Raw genomic sequence first — 18,494 nt, forward strand, 5'->3', positions numbered from 1 at the left:
AACAAACTTAGACATAAAGCTCAGAATTGGTATCTACATCAGAAAGAGCATAGTAGAACCAAATATAAGTTATGCTTATTAATCTTTTCTGGTATAACCACAGCAAGAATAAGCTTTGTGCAATGTTGGAAGAATGAACGAATACCTTCAGAAGAACTAATAAAAAAAAAATACTGGAATGCGTGGAGATGGACAGATTAACTATGAGGCTGAAAGACAAAGAAAAAACAGAATACTACCAAAGCTGGAATCTATTCTACAAATGGCTAGAAGAGAGAGCCAAAGAGTAGGACTTGATTATGTATTAGCATTTTATGAACCCAGGTCATAAACATATGTATGTAGAGGGGGGAAAACAATAAAAAGCTTATTATAAGAAAGAGCACAGTAGTGTAATAATGATATTTCAAAATAAGGAAATTGATCAGATGGATTCTTGTTTGTAGAAGTCTGAGACATTGACTTGCAGCACCAGCTATTCCCGAAAAAACATTAGGAAAGGAGGACCTCAGGCAGTTTCTTGTTGGGGTCAAAATGGGATTGGCTTAGATTCCTGAATTCTCAACATATGCACATCTATACTCCACCTCACATTCTTTATACACAGTCACACAGAGAAGTTGATTATTTCTTAAGGATTTTTTTTCCGTTTCACTGCCCTATCCAGTGCCTGCAGGATCAGATGTTGGTTATTTAGAATATTGTATTCACTCAGTTCTATCAGCTGATCATATTCTTCCTCAGTGAATGTCATTGAGTATGTTGAGTATGGAGTGTTCTTACTGGAGATGTCAACATTACCGTATTTCATTTCTGACTCAGAGCGTTTGACACCTAAAAAGGGGGAGGAATTGAAATGTTAATGTCCAAACCAAAACTTACTATATATATATACTTACTACAAATAATTCTTTTCTATAGGTATCAAATGGACATATAAGGAAATTCTTTTCTATAGGTATCAAATGGACATATAAGGAAAGTCTAAGTTGTCTTCAACTTAGACTTTCCTTATATGTCCATTTGATACCTATAGGAAAGAATTATTTGTAGTTAAGGTTGAACTGTGGAGTCCTTGGTGCTTTCTGAGCTTGGTTGCTTTCTTGCAGACATTTCAATATTAAACTAGGTAATATCATCAGTGTTTGTAGGGAATGGGTAGCTACTAGCACTGATGTTACCTAGTTTGGTAATGAAACATCTACAAAAACAAACAAAATAAACTATCTCAGAAAGAACCAAGGGCCGAAAGTTCACTTGAGTATGCAAGCACTCTTGAAACTGAGAAGAGGCAGGTCTGTATACAATGACAATACTGCCTGTGTTTTCTGATAAAAAATTGTTTTAATGGATTTCATTTAAATCAGATTATCATCAGTGTCTATTAGGGATGTAGATCAAAGTACTGCATTCACTTGTAACAGCAATTTGAGGCTGTTCTATTTTAGACCTTTACTGATAATTGTGAATATACATGAGAATTGTTTTTTTTTCAAAATAGTGTTTTGAAAACATGATGTATGTATGTATCTTGTTAGATAGATAGATAGATAGATAGATAGATAGATAGATAGATAGATAGATAGATAGATAGATAGACAGACAGACAGACAGACAGATAGACAGACAGACAGACAGATAAATGATAGAGATGTCTTCCAGTGTGCAGTTACATTTGGATATTTCAGAAGGATTTAGGATTTTGGTTTTTAGAAGACTTTTTGGAAAAGAAAAGAACGTGATCTAAAATAGAGGTTCTGCGTACCTTTCTCCACCCCATTTCTCTTTGTGTTACCTTTGATCTCATTCATATTCAAACTAGTCTCAAGGTGCTGGAGTTAGAATGTTGAATTATGGGTCTAAGTCACGGGTCGGCAACCCGCAGCTCTGGAGCCGAATGCAGCTCTTTCAGCCGTCTCCTGCGGCTCCCAGTGCAGTCCAAAAAAAAAAAAAGTGGGACTAAAAAAGTTCAACCAATCAATTCAAACTTCTCATGGAAAAAAAAACTTGTGAAGCTTGAATTGATTGGTTGAAGTTCTTTGGTTTGTGGGACTTCCCACAAGCTGTTTGTGGGACTGCCCACCTCTTTTCTTCCTCAGACTGCACATGGTGGCAGTGGAGGAAGAGACAGGAGGATTGCTGGAAAGGTGAGTGGATTGGTCAGATGGGGTGTGCTGGGGAGGGGGAGTTCTGTGTGTGTGTGTGTGTGTGTGTGTGTGCGCGCACACACACGCACACACACCTCCAAAGCCGTTCATTGTCAAGGTTTCTTCCCAGTGAGGAGGGTCCGCTAGAAAGAGGGGATTTAGCAGCTTAGTTGGTCAGCCCACAAGCTTTCTCTTACCAGTTTTGTTGGATGAGGAAAGACGAAATCTCCTTTCCCGATCTGTACCCTCCCTAATACCCATTGGACACTATTCTGTCCATTAGAAGGAAAGAAACCAAAAGCCACCCCTTTCACGTCCCTCCTTCCAAGCAGGGAACCTTTTGGGGGAGGAAAGGGTGAAGCAAACACACCCATCCCCCAACCATTCCGTGCAGAAGAAACTAAGACTGATCAGTCACATTTATTAGGAAGTGGCCCCTCTATTCTGGAGAGCCAGCAGGGCCCCTGCTTCGCTTTTCCTACATCAGCAGGGCTGGCACTCCCTTAGCCTGGAAAAAGAAGAGTAAAAAACTCAAAAAGATGGTTCTTGCTAGCGGCAGGGAGCTGTGAAGGTTGGTGACTTGGGGGGAAGGTGGTGTCGGAAGAAAGGGATAAAAGGAAAGCTTTTGTTTCGCTCTCTCATTCACTCACATGTTCCTCACAAAAAATTCTCTTGCTCTCATTCACTCACATTTTGCTCTAAAAAGCCTCTTTCACACTCTCATTCACTCATACATTGCTCGAAAATGCTTCTGTCTTGCTCTCATTCACTCGAAAGGCCAGCCACGGCGCCTCCATTGACTTCCATGGAGACACTTGGCAATGAAGGGGCCAATTAAAACTGCTCCCACTAGTGCTGCTACTGCTAACTTTTTCACTTGCTGCTTGGTTCCGATGAAACTGGAGAATCCTTGGATGCCACTGCTGGGGGTGGAGGAGGCTGCCCGGGTTCGGCCGTAGCGGAAGCCAACGACAGTAGCGGTGGAGGTGGTGGTGAGAGAGATGCTGGAGGTCTGCTGCATCTCTGTCAGCCTCCGCCTCCCTCGCAGAAACAAATTCCCGTGCAGGCCCCCATGGCAGCAGCGAGCCCCAAGGACCGGGCAATTGCTCCGCTGGCGGCGGCTGCTTTTGGGGTGACCTAGTGCACTCGCCGAGATGCTGGAGCTGATTACTGCCTGCGGGGTGCCCTGCTGCCGCTGCCTTCCTGTTTCTTCCACCTGGCAGGCAGGAGTTGCTACCCCTCCACCAAAGCCGCGCAGTGCGGGGGCTCCGCCGGGCCTGGAGCACCTCCAGGATCTCTGCAAGGGTACTAGGCTGCCTCAACCACAGCCACCACTGCTGTTGCCAACCTTCCTGTTTCTTCGGCCTGGCAGGCAGGTGTTGCTACTCCTGCTGCCAAAGACGCCAAAATGTGAGTGAATGAGAGAGTGAGAGAGAAGCTTTTGCAAACAAAACGTGAGTGAATGAGAGCGAGAGAGAAGCTTTTCCAAGCAAAGGCGAGTGAATGAGAGTGGAGGGGGCAGGGCGGCTGCATGTCTCGCCTTAGGCTCCACTCTTCTGTCAAGCTTATTGTTCTGCGCATGTGTTCACATGCGCATGCATTTTTTGTGGCTCCCGGGTTTTCCTTTTGTGAGGGAACTGATTCCGAGTGGCTCTTTCACTGTTTCAGGTTGCCGACCCCTGATCTAAGTCAACATGGGTAACACATCTGGGGACACTATGTTGCAAAATATGGTATTTTATGTAGCATTTTTTTTACATCACTCTGTAAACCATTGTGTACTACATTACGCAATGTAGTGTGTACATTAATAATCTTGCTTTGCTACATTAATGATAAAAAATAATTATAATATTGAAATACCTGGGGCTTTGTAGTATCGAAAAGTATCATTCACTTGTGGAAAGAACAATAATATTGGTGCTGCTGGATTCTCAGCATCTTCAAATAAATAACATTCCTTCAGATGTTTGTCATCATCCTTCAGGACAACTTTGGGAAATGGGATTCCTTGATCTGCATAGTACTTGCATGATTGCTCCAGGGGCTAGATAAAATAAATAAATAAATAAATAAATAAATAAATAAATAAATAAATAAATAAATAAATAAATAAATAAATAAATACATAAATACATAAATACATAAATACATAAATACATAATAAATAAATAAATAAATAAATAAATACATAAATAAATAAATAAATAAATAAATAAATATAATAGTGCATGCATGAGATACTAAATCTGACTTTAGAAAAGCCTGAGGAACATGAGACATTATTGCTGATGGATGCTGGACGATTGAGAAAGTCAAAGAATACCTAAAGACATCAGTATGCTTTATTGATTTTAGAAATGCCTTTGATTGTATCAATCATGTCAAGCTGTGGAAAGTGCTCAAAAGAATAGGAATCCAAGAGTATCTCATTGTCTTCATGGGAAACTTATATAGAAGCCAGGAAGCTGCAGTATTGACAAGACATGGTGAAGGATTGGCTCCAGGTTTGGGAAGGAAGTATGACAAGGCTGTATAGTCTCCTCTTTTCATTCAACCTATATGCTGAATATATATTAAGGGAAGATGGATTAGGAGAAGATGAGTGTGGTATAAAATTGGAGGAAGAAACATCAATAACCTGTGTTATGGTGAGGATTATTATAAGTGAAAATCTGCAAGCTCCAATAATAAATGTCAAGAAGCTCAGTGAAAAAAAAGGGACTAAAATTAGATATAAAGAACACCAGCTAATGACAATAGGTTGAACAACATGCCCTGAAACTGATAATGAAGATATCAAAGTGTTAGATAGCTTCTGCCTTTTAGGATCAACCATCAATAGTAAAGGAACAAGGAGGCAATAAATATGCAGTCAGGAACGCTTTGGAAAATATATTCAAATGCCATGTGGGGTCTATATCTACAAAGATTAGAATTGTGCAAGCAATCCCTCTATGGAAGCAAATTTGGGCTTTGAAGAAGCAGGATAGAAAGAGTATTGATACTTTTGAAATTTAGTGTTGGAAAAGACTCCTGAGAATCCCGTGGACAACCAAGAAAACAAACACATGGATCATCAAACAAATCAACCCAGAGTTCTCACTCATGGCATTAATTAGCAGGCTCAAATCCTACTTAGGACCGTTTAAAGACTTTCAGTGGAAGGGTCTAATACTGGGGAAGATAGAAGGAAACAAAAGAAAAAGTTTGACCAGCAGCAAGGTGGATAGATTCAGTTCCATGGATGCTCTGTTGAAAGATGCGGAACGCCTGAAAGATCAGGCTAGGGACAGATTGTCATTGAGAACATTTGCCTTTGTGGTCACTATGAGTTGACAATGACAAGACATTAACATTAAGATTGAAATGAAGTAGTTTGTCCACAACAGAACAGAACCTCTGGGAAAGATATTAAAACAAAATAAGGTAAATTACCAAACTTTTTTTCCCTGATGAACAATCTAGAGCAGTGATGGTGAACCTTTTAGAGACCGAGTGCTCAAACTGCAACCCAAAACCCATTTATGTATCATCGGGTGCCGGGTGGGCATGGCCCTTTGCGTGGGCATGGCCAATTGGGCGAGCGTGGCTGCAGTGGTGGCTGCAGACTGGGTGGGACTGAAAAGTTCAATCAATCAATTACAACTTTGTGAGAACTTTTCTTTTCCCCACGAGAAGTTGTTTAATTGAGCCTTTTTTGGGGGGGTACATGGTGGCAGAGGCCTAAAGAGAAAAAGGTTTTATAAAACCCAGCTGAAGGCCTAGGACTGGGGCAACGGCATGCATGCCCACAGAGAGGGCTCTGCGTGCCACCTGTGGCACCCATGCCATAGGTTCGCTATCATGGATCTAGAGCTTATAGATGCATGGAGATGCAAAAATGGTGAACCAAATAATACACTATTTTTCTGAAAGATTCAAATCTTTTTCAAGAATTCGTATATTTTGGATATCTAAGAATTTGGCTACTAGTGTTCATAAAATGGAGATACGGCCAAAACATTTTCCATTTACAATCCAGTGACTAGTATATAAAAGGAAAACCAATTCCCTCAAATGGAGGTTAAGTGAAACATTGCAGAAAGATACAGTAATGAAAGCAGGAAAAAAGAAATAACAACAATTTTTGATAAAACTATTAATAAAGATAAAAATGATTAATGCAAAACAAAAGGTTTGTGAGTGTGCAAATAAGTCAGGGAAATGATTGTCATATAAACTGAAGAAAGAAAAACAATAAATGAAAAATGAAAAAAATATAAGATGAAAATAGTGCGATAACAGATAGTTTAAGATGCAAAAAATAACACTACTACTGTAAAATGTATAATATTTAATATAACATATAATATTTAAGGAAATAAAATTTACCAAAAATCATAGAAAAACAATTAATGAATGGATCCATTACATTAAGAGAAGTTTGTGAAACTGTAAAAAAAAAGGTCAAAATAAGGAAAGCACCTGGACCAGATGGTTTACAAGCTTTTTAAATATTTTGCAAACATTTTGAAGGTCAATTATTGTAAACATTTCAAAACAAGTTATAGGCTGGAAAGATACTGGAGAGTAGTTTGGAGGCTAAGACAGCAGTAATAGCTAAAGAAGATCAAGACTTTTCAACAAAAAAAATATCACCCAAGATCATTACTGAGTAATGATTTTAAATTATTCACAATGATTTTAGCTGAGAGAATGTAAATAGCTTTACAGAACCTTATTCATTAAGGTCAATGTGGAAGGGGATTTTATTAGAGGGGATTTCATATTGTCAATTAGAGGGTTAAAGGGAGATGTTGAGATAAGGGGAAATTTGGTCATTAGTTTTAAAATATTTGGAAATCAGTTGAAAATAAGGATTTTACCTGTTTAATATTTAAAAATTAGACCTAAAGGGGGAAAAATAATTATTATAAATAGGTTTGATTTATTGATTAACCAAGGTAATATATATAATGGTTTTGATTTATTAAAAAGGATATTGTATTATTAAGTAGATGATTTAATATGGTGGGAAATAGATAACATTTAGGAAATAGAACAAGATTACATTCAAATAGATAAAATATGTATTTTGGGTATTATATTTTGCTATGATGTGAGACAAGGGAAATCGTGGTTACCCAAAGTCTGAAAATTATAAATATCAAAGGTTAAATTGGAATATTGATGAGAAACTAAAAATTGGGTAAAAATTAATAGCAGGATATGGATTGTTTATGAAGATTGAATGTAATTAAGATATGTATAAGCTACAGTTTTATTGATAAATGTAATAATGATGTTTTTATTGAGCTGATATAATTAGTTTTTAAGCTGATAATATAGTTTTTAAGAAGAGACTGGCCAGCCATTTGTCTGAAATGGTATAGGGTTTCCTGCCTGAGCAGGGGGTTGGACTAGATGACCTCCAAGGTCCCCTCCAACTTATTATTATTATTAGAACTGTACTAGCTTTAATATGAGACAGTAAATGTTAAGGGAAAAAGAGAAGAAATATCTGATGTTGTAACCTGAGATTTGCACCAAAGATTTTGTTGTTGAACTATTGATTAACCCAGTCACCACGTTGGTTTTTAAATACTCAAATGTAAAATTGGAAAATTAATAAAATATTATCAATGAAGTTAAGTTGGTGACTGCCTTGTTGATCATGATGATTGCTTACGTATGGAGAATGGGAGGGTTGTTCCCCACTCACTGGTTTGGAGAGCAGCCTTGCTCGTATGCCCATTTTCAGGGCAAGTGGCAAGCTAATAACACCCCAGGAGCACCCTGAGTCCGCTAGTACTTTCAGATCTACCTGTGTCCCCATCTTAAAGACTATCAGCTTGGCAGGTAGAGAAAAAGGTGGAAATGGTCAACTCACCATCGGGTCATTCTCTCCTTCATCATCGCTGTCACAGGAGGGCAGAGCAGCAGCAGGTCCAGGTTGGGCCTTGGCATTCTCCTGCGTGGGCGACGTGACTTGGGCAATGGGTTCCTGCATGATCCAGTTGGATTTCTCTTTTGCCAGATTCTGGGCTGGTTTCTTCCTCACTGGTGGTCCCGCTCTATTCTGCTGTTGAGGATAAGGGACTAGGCAATTCACTGCTCAATGTCCCTGTTGTCCACATCTGAAGCACTTGATCAATAGGCCTGCAGGTGGCTTGGGACTTTCAGCAGCTGCAATGGTAGGAGGCTTTCCGGGGGAGGGTGGCTGTTTGGGTTGGTCTGGACTTGGCCCAGCTTCTTGCAGCAGTGGCTTCTTATAGCGAGCAAGCTTGATGTCCAGCCTTACTGCTGCCTGGTACCATTTTTGCAATTGATTAGGGACTGCTCGATAGACACAAGCCTGGGAGAGGTGATCATCCAATCCCTCCTTGAAGTGATGAGCTAGGGATTGTTCGGACCACCTCTCTATTCAGCTGGCTATCTTACAAAACTCTCACATATATTTCAGTGTAAGCTGAATTTGCTCCTCTGCTTTGAGGGCTATGCGGTAGAGGTCCCCCAACTCAGGTACTTGCTTATATAAATTGTTCAGTCATTCAGATGCTTCCCCCTCCAGATTGGCCACGACCACATCGATCATAGCTACTGGATTCGGGTAGAAATATGCACAGCGGTTAATGTGGGAATGCACTTGGTTGAGGAAGATTAGCTTCTCTGGGTCTCCATCAAGAGTTGCTCTAAAGGGAGGCGCCATCAGGGGTTGCTGCACTCCCAACTGAGCCTGCATTCCTGGTGGTTGCTGGACTCCCAACTGTGGTTGTTGCATCCCCAATGGTTGCTGACCTCCCCATGGAGGCTGTGGCATCCCCAGTTGCTGCAGGCCCCCCAGTGGTTGAAATATGTTCAGGGGCTGTGGCCACCCCCACTGCTGTTACTGCGCTGCCAGCAGCTGCTGGCCCCCTAATGGCTGTGGCATCCCCAATTTCTGTAAGACCCCTGGCGGCCTCAGTGGCTGCTGATGTGGCACCCCCAGCTGCTGTTCATATTCAGGGGCTGTGGCCACCCTCACTGCTGTTGCTGTTGTTGGCCTCCCTGCTATGGAGTATGTGGCATCTCCCATTGCTATAGAGGCCTTGGGCTGGGTGGCCAGTAGGTGCGTCAGTCCAGGCTTCAGCTGTCCCGTTGGTGGCTCAGGCTCTTGTCTCGCTGACGGCATTCTGGGCTTCTGGAGGTGCAATAGCACTCCGGGCTGCCATGTCCAGAGCGGCGGCTAGGGCTGTCCCTCTTTGTGGGGTTGGAGGTTAATGTAGGTGGCTTTGTAGATGGGGAAGCTGCTTGGTCTGTGCAAGTGGAAACTGGGCTTCCCTTTGGCATAAGTTGGTGACTGCCTTGTTGATCATGATGATTGCTTACGTATGGAGAATGGGAGGGTTGTTCCCCACTTCTCATCTCTAGCTCCTCGAATCTTTCCACCAACTTCTCTACTGATTGACTATTGACTGCAGACAGGTAATTCCACTTACCAGAGTCTTCAGCGGTGGTCAATTTTGCAGCTCTCCATTGGTCCGGGGAATGCGACTTATGAGAAGCCCCTCTTTGCAGGTTGACCTCATCTGCTTTTGAAGAACTTGACTGTGGTAGATCCATCTCGAGGTGTCTGGAGTCTCCACTGGGTAGTGTCCAGTCCGATGACCAGATCAGTTGTCCTTACAGCTTAGGTCTTGTCCCCACCTAGGAGACCTGAAAAGATTCGTTCTCCATCAGCGCGCTAGCCTGTGTTCCCTCCTCTGAGGCGGCAGCCACAGCCGGGGTGCTGGTCTCAAGCATTCCTTCCTTTTCCATGTTGAGATCTTCCCCAAATCTTTGTCAGTCTATCCCTTGACTTAGGAACAGTGACTGGAGCCTGGGACCCCAAGATGGATAGGTAAAATTTGCAGTTTTGGGTTAACTTCATGGTTTTGACAGATAAATCCCTTCAAAAGAAGTTTGAGACATTGTTTTCCTTAAAGAGTCCTTTATTTGGAAACAAAGTATTGGCACTACATAGTTGAACCCAAAACTAAATTCTCCTCCCCTGGATACAAAGTTTCAAAGTACAATTCCCACTCTCAATAATCTGTCATATAGCACATTCTCCAATTAGCTTATAGCACGGGTTTTCTCCCCAGCTCTCCAGCCCTCCAAAACATTATCAGCTCCGGACCCAGTTTGTCGTTGAGTTCCCATGGCAAGGTTATTATTATGGCTAAATGAGCTCACATCCCAATCCCACTTTCCTGCTCCAACTAATTCTAAAAGCAAGAAAAAGAGAAAATGGTTGCTTTTTCATCTGTTGTCAAAGCAAAACATCCAATGTTAGCAGCATTGACAGAATGTGAAAATGGAAAAACAAATGGAATTGACGGGGAAAAATGGTTTTAAAATCAAGAAAAAAGTGAAATACTTGTCTATCACTATGAATAACATGAATTATATATTGTACCAGAATATTTGTGTTAAGTCATAGAATGAAATCAAGAAGGACATGTTAAGATGGGATTAGAATTGTCATTGTTGTGGAGAGTTTCTATTGCCAATAATAATGTTTTTGTTTCATACAATATCCTTTATAATAACTGATTATCATTTAAACAATGGGAGAAAGATATATCTAAGCTTGAATGGCAAGGGAAAAAACCCAGAGTTAAATATAAAATACAGGTAGTCCACAACTTACAACAGTACATTTAGTGACCATTTGAAGTTACAACAGCACTGAAAAAGTGATTTATGGCCATTTTTCTCACTTATGACCGTTACAGCATCCCCATGGTCATGTGATCAAAATTAGATGCTTGCCAATTGACTCATATTTATGACTGTGGCAGTGTCTCAAGGTCATGTGATCATCTTTTGCAACCTTCTGACAAGCAGAGCCAGATTCTGACAAGCAGAGCCAGATTCACTTAACAACTGTGTTACTAACCTAACTTCAGTGATTCACTTAACCACTGTGGCAAGAAAGGTTGTAAAATGGGGAAACCTCTCACTTAACAAATGCCTCACTTAGCAGCAGAAATTTTGGGCTCAATTGTGCTTGTAAGCTGAGGACTACCTATATCTTGAGATGCAAAAGAACTGGGAGATTCAGATTGCCAGATGTGAAGTTGAATTTTGCAGCCTGGTGCTTAGTCTTAAAGGTTGTAACCTAAATGAGAATGTTTATGAAATGACTTCTGTTTCCTGCAAGCAGCAAAGCAGTTGAGGGATTCAGGATGCCGAGCCCTTCAGCTGAGTTTCTTCCTGTCTGGGGACCCTAAATGGGCCAGAAGCCACCCTGGAGAGGTGGCAATGAAGGAAGGAAGTCCCAGGGACCTAGGAGAGATGGCGGTCTCCCTGATCGGTCCAGAAGAAGCCTTCCAGAAACTAACAGGAGAAAGACTAGCTAACTCCATTGTCTAGCCCCAGCTGCAAGCAATGGAAGTCAAAGGCTCTACTTTAAGCTGATTGTAACAGCGTTTGAATCTGTGTAAGAATATTGATTTTCTCTATCCTACCTACTTTCCTGAAGAGGAGAAACTCCCAAGAAGCAAAAAACAAACCTCCGAGAATGAAGAAGGGAGGGTTTCCCCCCACCCTTTGGCTATTGGAAGCAGCGAATCTAACCTCCATGGAGGAAAAAGATCTGAAAAATGAACCAATGCTGACACCTACTGGTGGTTGAGGATTATGACAGATGGTAAAATCTGGAGAGAAGACTAATCTCTTGCCTGTGACCTTCAAAGCCTTAATAAATACAGCAGTTTATATAAAGTGAGACTTACAAATCTGAGGGAACAGAAACAAAGAAAAAAAGAACTTTTTAATGAACTCTCTGGACTATACATATCTATTTAATTCTGACTTCAAAGCTATTTCCAAAGGGGGAAAAAGAAAAAAAAATCTGGACTTTTGGTCATCATGGAAAATCAGCGATTTATAGAAAACACTTATCAAGAAATAAGGAATACTTCACAAGGGGAAACATGATAAGCTGAAACCAGTTCAAAGGGCAATGATCTCAAACTACAAAGAAATACAGAACAACTTTGAAAGTATAAATCAACTTATCTCCAATTTAATTTTATTCCAAAAAAACCCTCAGGAAAATATAGCAGAGAGGGACCAGACAAAACAGACGACTGAACATAAATCCGAAGATAGAGACTTAAAGATGGAATTCTACAAAACAAAGGAGTATGATTCAATTCAAGTGGAAAAAGTTTTTCAAGAAATACTAGATTTCAAAAAGACAACTTACATTTCAACACTACAAAGCAAATTTGAGGACAAGAAAAAAGACTGGAAAAAACATTCTACAGAGATATTAGGAAAAACACAAGAACTGGAGAGACAAAAAGTGACAAGAGAAGTAGAGAGAAAAGGAAGGAAAAAGATTCCTAATAAAAAGAAGTGGGCAAATGCCCATAACAAAGATATTCATTTATTTTCTATATCTACAGCAACACTTATGATCATACGGAAAAATCTTTTGATTTAGCAAAGTACATTGATTAATAAAGATACTGGGCAAAGAAAAAAGATCAAGATGGAAGCTAAGAAAATAGATGATGGGACCTATTGGAGAGAATACTTAAAAAAGAAGCATTTGTTCGAATATGTTTAAAAAATTGAAAAAATTTGGAATATATTACTCTAAGAGGGATGAATTCTCCAAATAATATAGTATGCTTCTTTCTTTTGTGTAAAAAAAAAAGCTGAAACGACTTAAATAAAGCAAATGTTTTAGATACTTAAATGTGACTGAATCTAAGAAAAGTATAAAAAAATGTTTTGGATCAAAGTTAAGGGATTAGATGACTAGACCTATTGAATGGAATGTTTAAAGATTAAAGATTAAATATATTCTTAACTATGGTTAAAAAGAATAAGAAATTGAGGAAATAAATATATATTAACCTAGGAGGGATATATATTTTAAACAGTATGTTATTTCTTATGTTTTTTTGCTTTTTCTTTCTTTTCTTCTTTTTTTCTTTTTCTTTTTTTCCTTCTCTCTTTTCATTGTTTAATCTACTTCTTAAGAAATGTAAAAGTGTGAGATGGCTTACATGGAAAAAATAGAATTAAATCTGTCAATGTAACTGTAATTAATCGTTGAGAAAATTTTCACTAGTAAGAATATCTAGAATTTGGTGAGAGAAATAAACTAAAATAAGGATTGTAACAGGATATATGACAAGGCAACCAAAATGACTGAAAAGAAAAGAAATATTATACTAATATGATTATTTTTTTAGGAATACATTGGAAAAAATTATACACTCAATTATTATTTATCAAAACAATAAGAATTGTATTAACTCAATGTCTGCAAAAAAGATATTTTGGGGAAAGAGGAAATCAACTAAAATTAATATATGGAATATAGATTAAGAAATTAATTTTTAAGGATTGTTTTACAAATTTAACCCAGACAATACACTGTTTACCAATTATTGAGTGATTTATGTTTTGTTAAAAACATCAATAAAATATATTACAAAAAAAGAGAATGTTTATGAAATGTTGTACCATTGGTGCATGACTCAAGAAAAATTGTGTAGAATATGTAAAGATTCTTCAAATTTATGCTGAAAATATGAACAAAAGGGGCTTTGTGTCATATTTGGTGGACTTGTAAAATAGGCCAGAAATGTTTATATTCAAGTACATATAATGGCACAAATTTTTTTAGCTATCAACATTCAGTTGAAACTTGAACTTTTGTTGCTGGGATTAATGGACAGTCAATTAGAAAAGAACCATGAAAGATTATTTTTATATGGGATTAATTTGTGAATGGGATTAATTTGTGATTTATGGGTTTGAAGATTAGAAAGGGCAGTTTATGGAAAGAAGGAAATTATAATGTCACTTTAGACAGAGGATAAGATATAAATGCATGACCCCTGTTGAACAGATCCTAAACTGCTTTTTTCTAATCTTTTTTTCTTTTTCTTTTTCTAATTTATTTCTTACATTCACCATTCTTCCCTATTTTCTGTTTCTTTTCTAGTATTTCTATTGTTTATAGCTTGTTGAAAAAATCTTCAATAAAAGTTATGTTGAAATAAGTCAATGAAAACAGAGAATCCATATTAAAAAAAATAGGATGAAAAACAACAGCATAAAAGCAATTCTCACCAAAGACTGTGATCCTGCACTGTAATTTAAATGTAGGATAACATCCACTTTTCTTTCTGGTCTCAGCAGAGGAGCAGAGCTAGAATTGACGAAGAATCCAGTATCTTCCAGAGACAAATATTCTTCTGTTTGGGTTAACTGATTGGGTGAAGAGTCCAGTACAGTGTCTTAAAAAAATAAGAGGAAGCCCAAATTCTTGTAATGTGGGATGGTTTGAAATTGCCCAAAGAAATCTCTGCCCCCAGCCCCAAAAATGCATGCAACCAACTTGCCACAAATGAAAAGTTGGTTTTGATTAGATTTTCAAGCAGCCCTTATGTGCTGAATTGCTGGAATTGGCTGCTTGAAATTGAAAAGGCATGCAGTTGTTTAAATAATAATTTGGATTTTATGCTCTGTGGTTCATGAGCCTCACGGTGTTTGTGCATTTGGGGGATAACTAAACCCAAAATACTTTAAAGTTGGAAAAACAGGTAGAGTGAACTGAAAATATATATGTTGATCATGATGAAAAGCACAGTCATGCTATGGCCTATCTATGCAGGTAGTCCTTGACTTACGACAACAATTGAAAGCTTCACCTACACAAAAATTGTGATTTCTTGTCAACAGTGCAGAAGTGCTGTGCTATTGCCTTCTTTCTGAACATTTATTTTCATCTTCCCAATTAGCCAGTGGCTTTTTTTTTAGAAAAAGTACTAACTGGGCCCAGCCCTGCTTAATTTTTAGACATCGTGGAAGTTCAGCTAATTTACTGAATCTATTCTTGTATTAAAATACTCATTTAAAAAAAACAATGAAATTACCTTGCCACCTAGAGAAGTTTTCATTCTCAAGGTATTTATTGTCTAGCTGGAGACTTTTGATGAAATTGTGGTATCGGGCAACTGATAAGCGATCTGTTAGGAGATCTCTAAAAGCATTGGATAGTGGTCCAGCTGAGGTGTAGAGTTCTGTCTTCCGCTCACGTGGTTCAATAGGTAAATGAGGCTCTTCATCTATAGATGAGAAATTATAATCAATGAAACACGTTATTTGTCTATATTTGGCTTAGATTTTTAATCCTTTGCAAACGTAAAGATAGTCTTTGACCTACAAAGATTTATTTAGTGAATGTTCAAAGTTACAATGGCACAGAAAAAAATGATTTATGATCCGCCTTTCACACTTGCAGCATCCCCGTGGGATGATCAAAATTCAGATGCTTGGCAATTGGTTCATATTTATGACGGTTGCAGTGTCCCGGTGTCATGTGATCGTCTTTAGTGCCCTTCTGACAAGCAAAGTCAATGGGGAAGCCAGATTCACTCAACAACCATGTTACTAACTTAACAACTGCAGTGATTCACTTAACCACTGTGGCAAGAAAATGGGACAAAACTCACTTAACAATTGTCTTTCTTAGCAACAGAAATGTTGGGCTCAATTGTGGCCATAAATCGAGGACTACTGTATTTTGTGTAAACAATTTAACCATCAAAAAGAAAAAAAAACAATGTTATGGTAGCACCAATTCTAAAAAGAGCCTTGTTCAACTATTTGATTTATCTAAATATGCAGTAAATTATATTTCATAGGAACTGAAAATTCCTTTATAGATGCAATATTTTATCGTTTCTGAGTTTTTTTCCTGCATTGTTTACATACAGTTTAAAAACATTAGTAACATGCTTATTGTGTTCAATCAATCAGCAATTGATAAGAGATGGTATTAAGAAACAAATGTGGGTATTTGATCCAGGATCAGTTAGGGTTAATATTTGGGATGATTTGGAATTGAAGCCATGGTAAATCTTCTATGAGTTGATTACAATAACAGTTTGTTAACAGAGGACTTTGGAATTTCAAGTTTGTCTTTATTTTATTATTAATAATAATTTGTAATTATTTCTATACTTTTATATATGATGCTTATTGTTTTTCTTGTTAACTATTTTGTTATTAATATAGTATATAGATGACAGGCTAAGAATTTGGAAACAAATTTAGTAGTTTCAAATCTTTTTGGTTTGTTTCGCAAGAGATGAGAAATTAACACTATTGTATTACATTAATCAGCATTCAACTGGGGAGGATATTATGGGTATGTGTGTTAGTCTTTTGTTTTCTTGTTTTAAAACTCTTTTTCTTTTTAATGTCGTTTGTTGTGTTTTTGATTCTTTTCTTTAAAAAAAAGCATTTTGGCATTTTGTATTTTAACTTTGAATGAACCAAATATTATACCAAAAAACAACAACCCATGTGCTATTACATCAGCTATAAAAGTATTATGCAGTGCATAGTTGGTTAATTTTATGTTATAGTGAGTTAGATTTACATGTTTAATTTTCCTCTAGGGAGTATCATACTGTGCTGCCATCAAGTGGTCATTTTGAGAACTACAACATATTAATCTGTTCAGTCAATCCCTTCCATTTTGTGATGTATTTCCTCCTTCTTGTTAATCTTGAATATTGTATCACTTCCTGGACATCATTACATGTGGTCTGCTCTCATGGTAGGACCATTACTGTCTTCGACCTTGAAATACTGTCCATTTCATCATCTGCCACATCCTGTTGTCTGCTGTAAACCTCCTGCATGCAATAAAGATCTTCGTGGATGAGAAAAGGTATTTTGTGAGTTCAGCTATCTGATAAAGACTGTCAGCGGTGATTATATCTACTTATACAGGCCAGGCACAGGGGTCTCAGCAAGGGGATATATCACTATACAGCAGTTGGAGTCAGACTAACCCAACTGTTGTGTACTGGGTTTCTTGCAAGCAGGAGGCGAGATGAGAGAGTTCAAACAGGAACATTGTTTTATTGGATAACAGGAACTGAACTAGAAACCAAGGCTTCTACGCAGCTACTTATACTGCTGGCTACTAGGTGGCGGCCACTAGGTTTGAAGGAACCTATTGCTGCCCTAGAGCCAACCAATGATCATCCTGGAGACTGCATGTCTGGGAAGCCAGCGACCCTTACCAGACTCCCTGATTAAGCAATCTCAAGCAGCATTCAAAGACACATGGAAACAGTTCAAGTAAATAGGCCCGATACATTACACCAACCATTAGTAACAAGAGATAAGAGTGGTATGAGAACAACGTACCAATGTTCACTATTTGGTCTTGAGTCCATTTGTGCCAAAAGTCTTCAGAACTGTGACTTATATTCCAGAAATACAGCAGATTACAGGAAAATATGCTGCTCCACATGCCTAGCCAGAAGAATTAACATAAATGATTTTTGTCTCCTTCCCCATCTCAGTAATCATTAGGTAAATCTTGGAGGCAGAATCAGTAGAATCAAATTATTTTCTCTCCTTAATTCTGTATGTGGTTTACTGATATTTCCTTAATATACCACTACATATTTCTTCCAGCTACCACTACGATCATTGTTGTTGTTGATGGTGGTGTTTTATCTTGGTTGAGGAACGGTTCTTTAGAACTCAAAAACTCACACTCTATTTTGTGGCTTTGAACCACTCATTAATATGAACGTGAAAAATTCCTGAGACCAACTTGCTTTATTTTAAGACTCAGTTAAGCAGTTGTATAATGATTATTATTAACTTTACAATCAACAATCTACTTTTTTTGTATTAAGACAACAAGTACACTATTTGAATAGCATGCATTTGGATGGAATTATAGTACATTCAGATTTTTTTTTAAAAAAATTAAATTTGTTTGTTTACTATAAAGTACAAACCTGTCATTTATTACCTTGCAAATAACAGATCCGAGTCTCTGGTAGCTTTTTCATTAGATGCCCCATAAAGAATTCACTACCAAAATCTTCAGTCCGAACAAAAGCTCCATATTTTAGTATTCCCACTTCATAAGGTGTGAATTCCAACCATTCTGTAAAAAGAATTATAGCCACACAAATGAAAGCAAGATCCCTCAGTGCATTCTCTCCAGCATTAGGCAAAATCAGGCACATAACAGGAGGTTTTTCTCTTTACTTTTCTGTATTCTTCCTTCCCTTCTTTGTTAGTATTGTTTATTCTCTTTTAATTATAGGGTTGTTTTTTTAAAAAAATAAGTGTTTAAATGATATGGCATGCACCAGCTTTGTTCTTAATTGATGTTATTTGTATTGGTTCAAAAATTCAATCTAAAAAGTAAGAAAAACTCAGAGCCATAGGTTGGATGTGGAGTTTGAAAAAAAAAACACCTGACATCAGTGACAAACCTGTTTTATTGTTTGCCAACAGTATGTGTGTGTACACACAGTCATCAGGATAGAGACA

General features: G+C 38.1%; 1 protein-coding gene across 1 annotated transcript in view; it reads right to left on the reverse strand.

Moving 5' to 3' along the window:
* Positions 1-631: 631 nt before the first annotated feature.
* The window catches only part of LOC310636023 (cytosolic phospholipase A2 epsilon-like), a gene marked incomplete at both ends in the record, with an annotated part of 43,664 nt that continues 25,801 nt past the window's right edge, over positions 632-18,494 (reverse strand). Inside the window, 6 exons of the mRNA XM_083355473.1 lie at positions 632-834; positions 4,011-4,194; positions 14,250-14,416; positions 15,056-15,247; positions 17,346-17,453; positions 17,965-18,102. Of these exons, the coding sequence (XP_083211599.1) occupies positions 632-834; positions 4,011-4,194; positions 14,250-14,416; positions 15,056-15,247; positions 17,346-17,453; positions 17,965-18,102 (992 nt within the window). The remainder of the gene's footprint in view (positions 835-4,010; positions 4,195-14,249; positions 14,417-15,055; positions 15,248-17,345; positions 17,454-17,964; positions 18,103-18,494) is intronic.

Source organism: Vipera ursinii (genome assembly GCF_947247035.1).
Source record: "Vipera ursinii genome assembly, chromosome: 1".
Taxonomy (NCBI): domain Eukaryota; kingdom Metazoa; phylum Chordata; class Lepidosauria; order Squamata; family Viperidae; genus Vipera; species Vipera ursinii.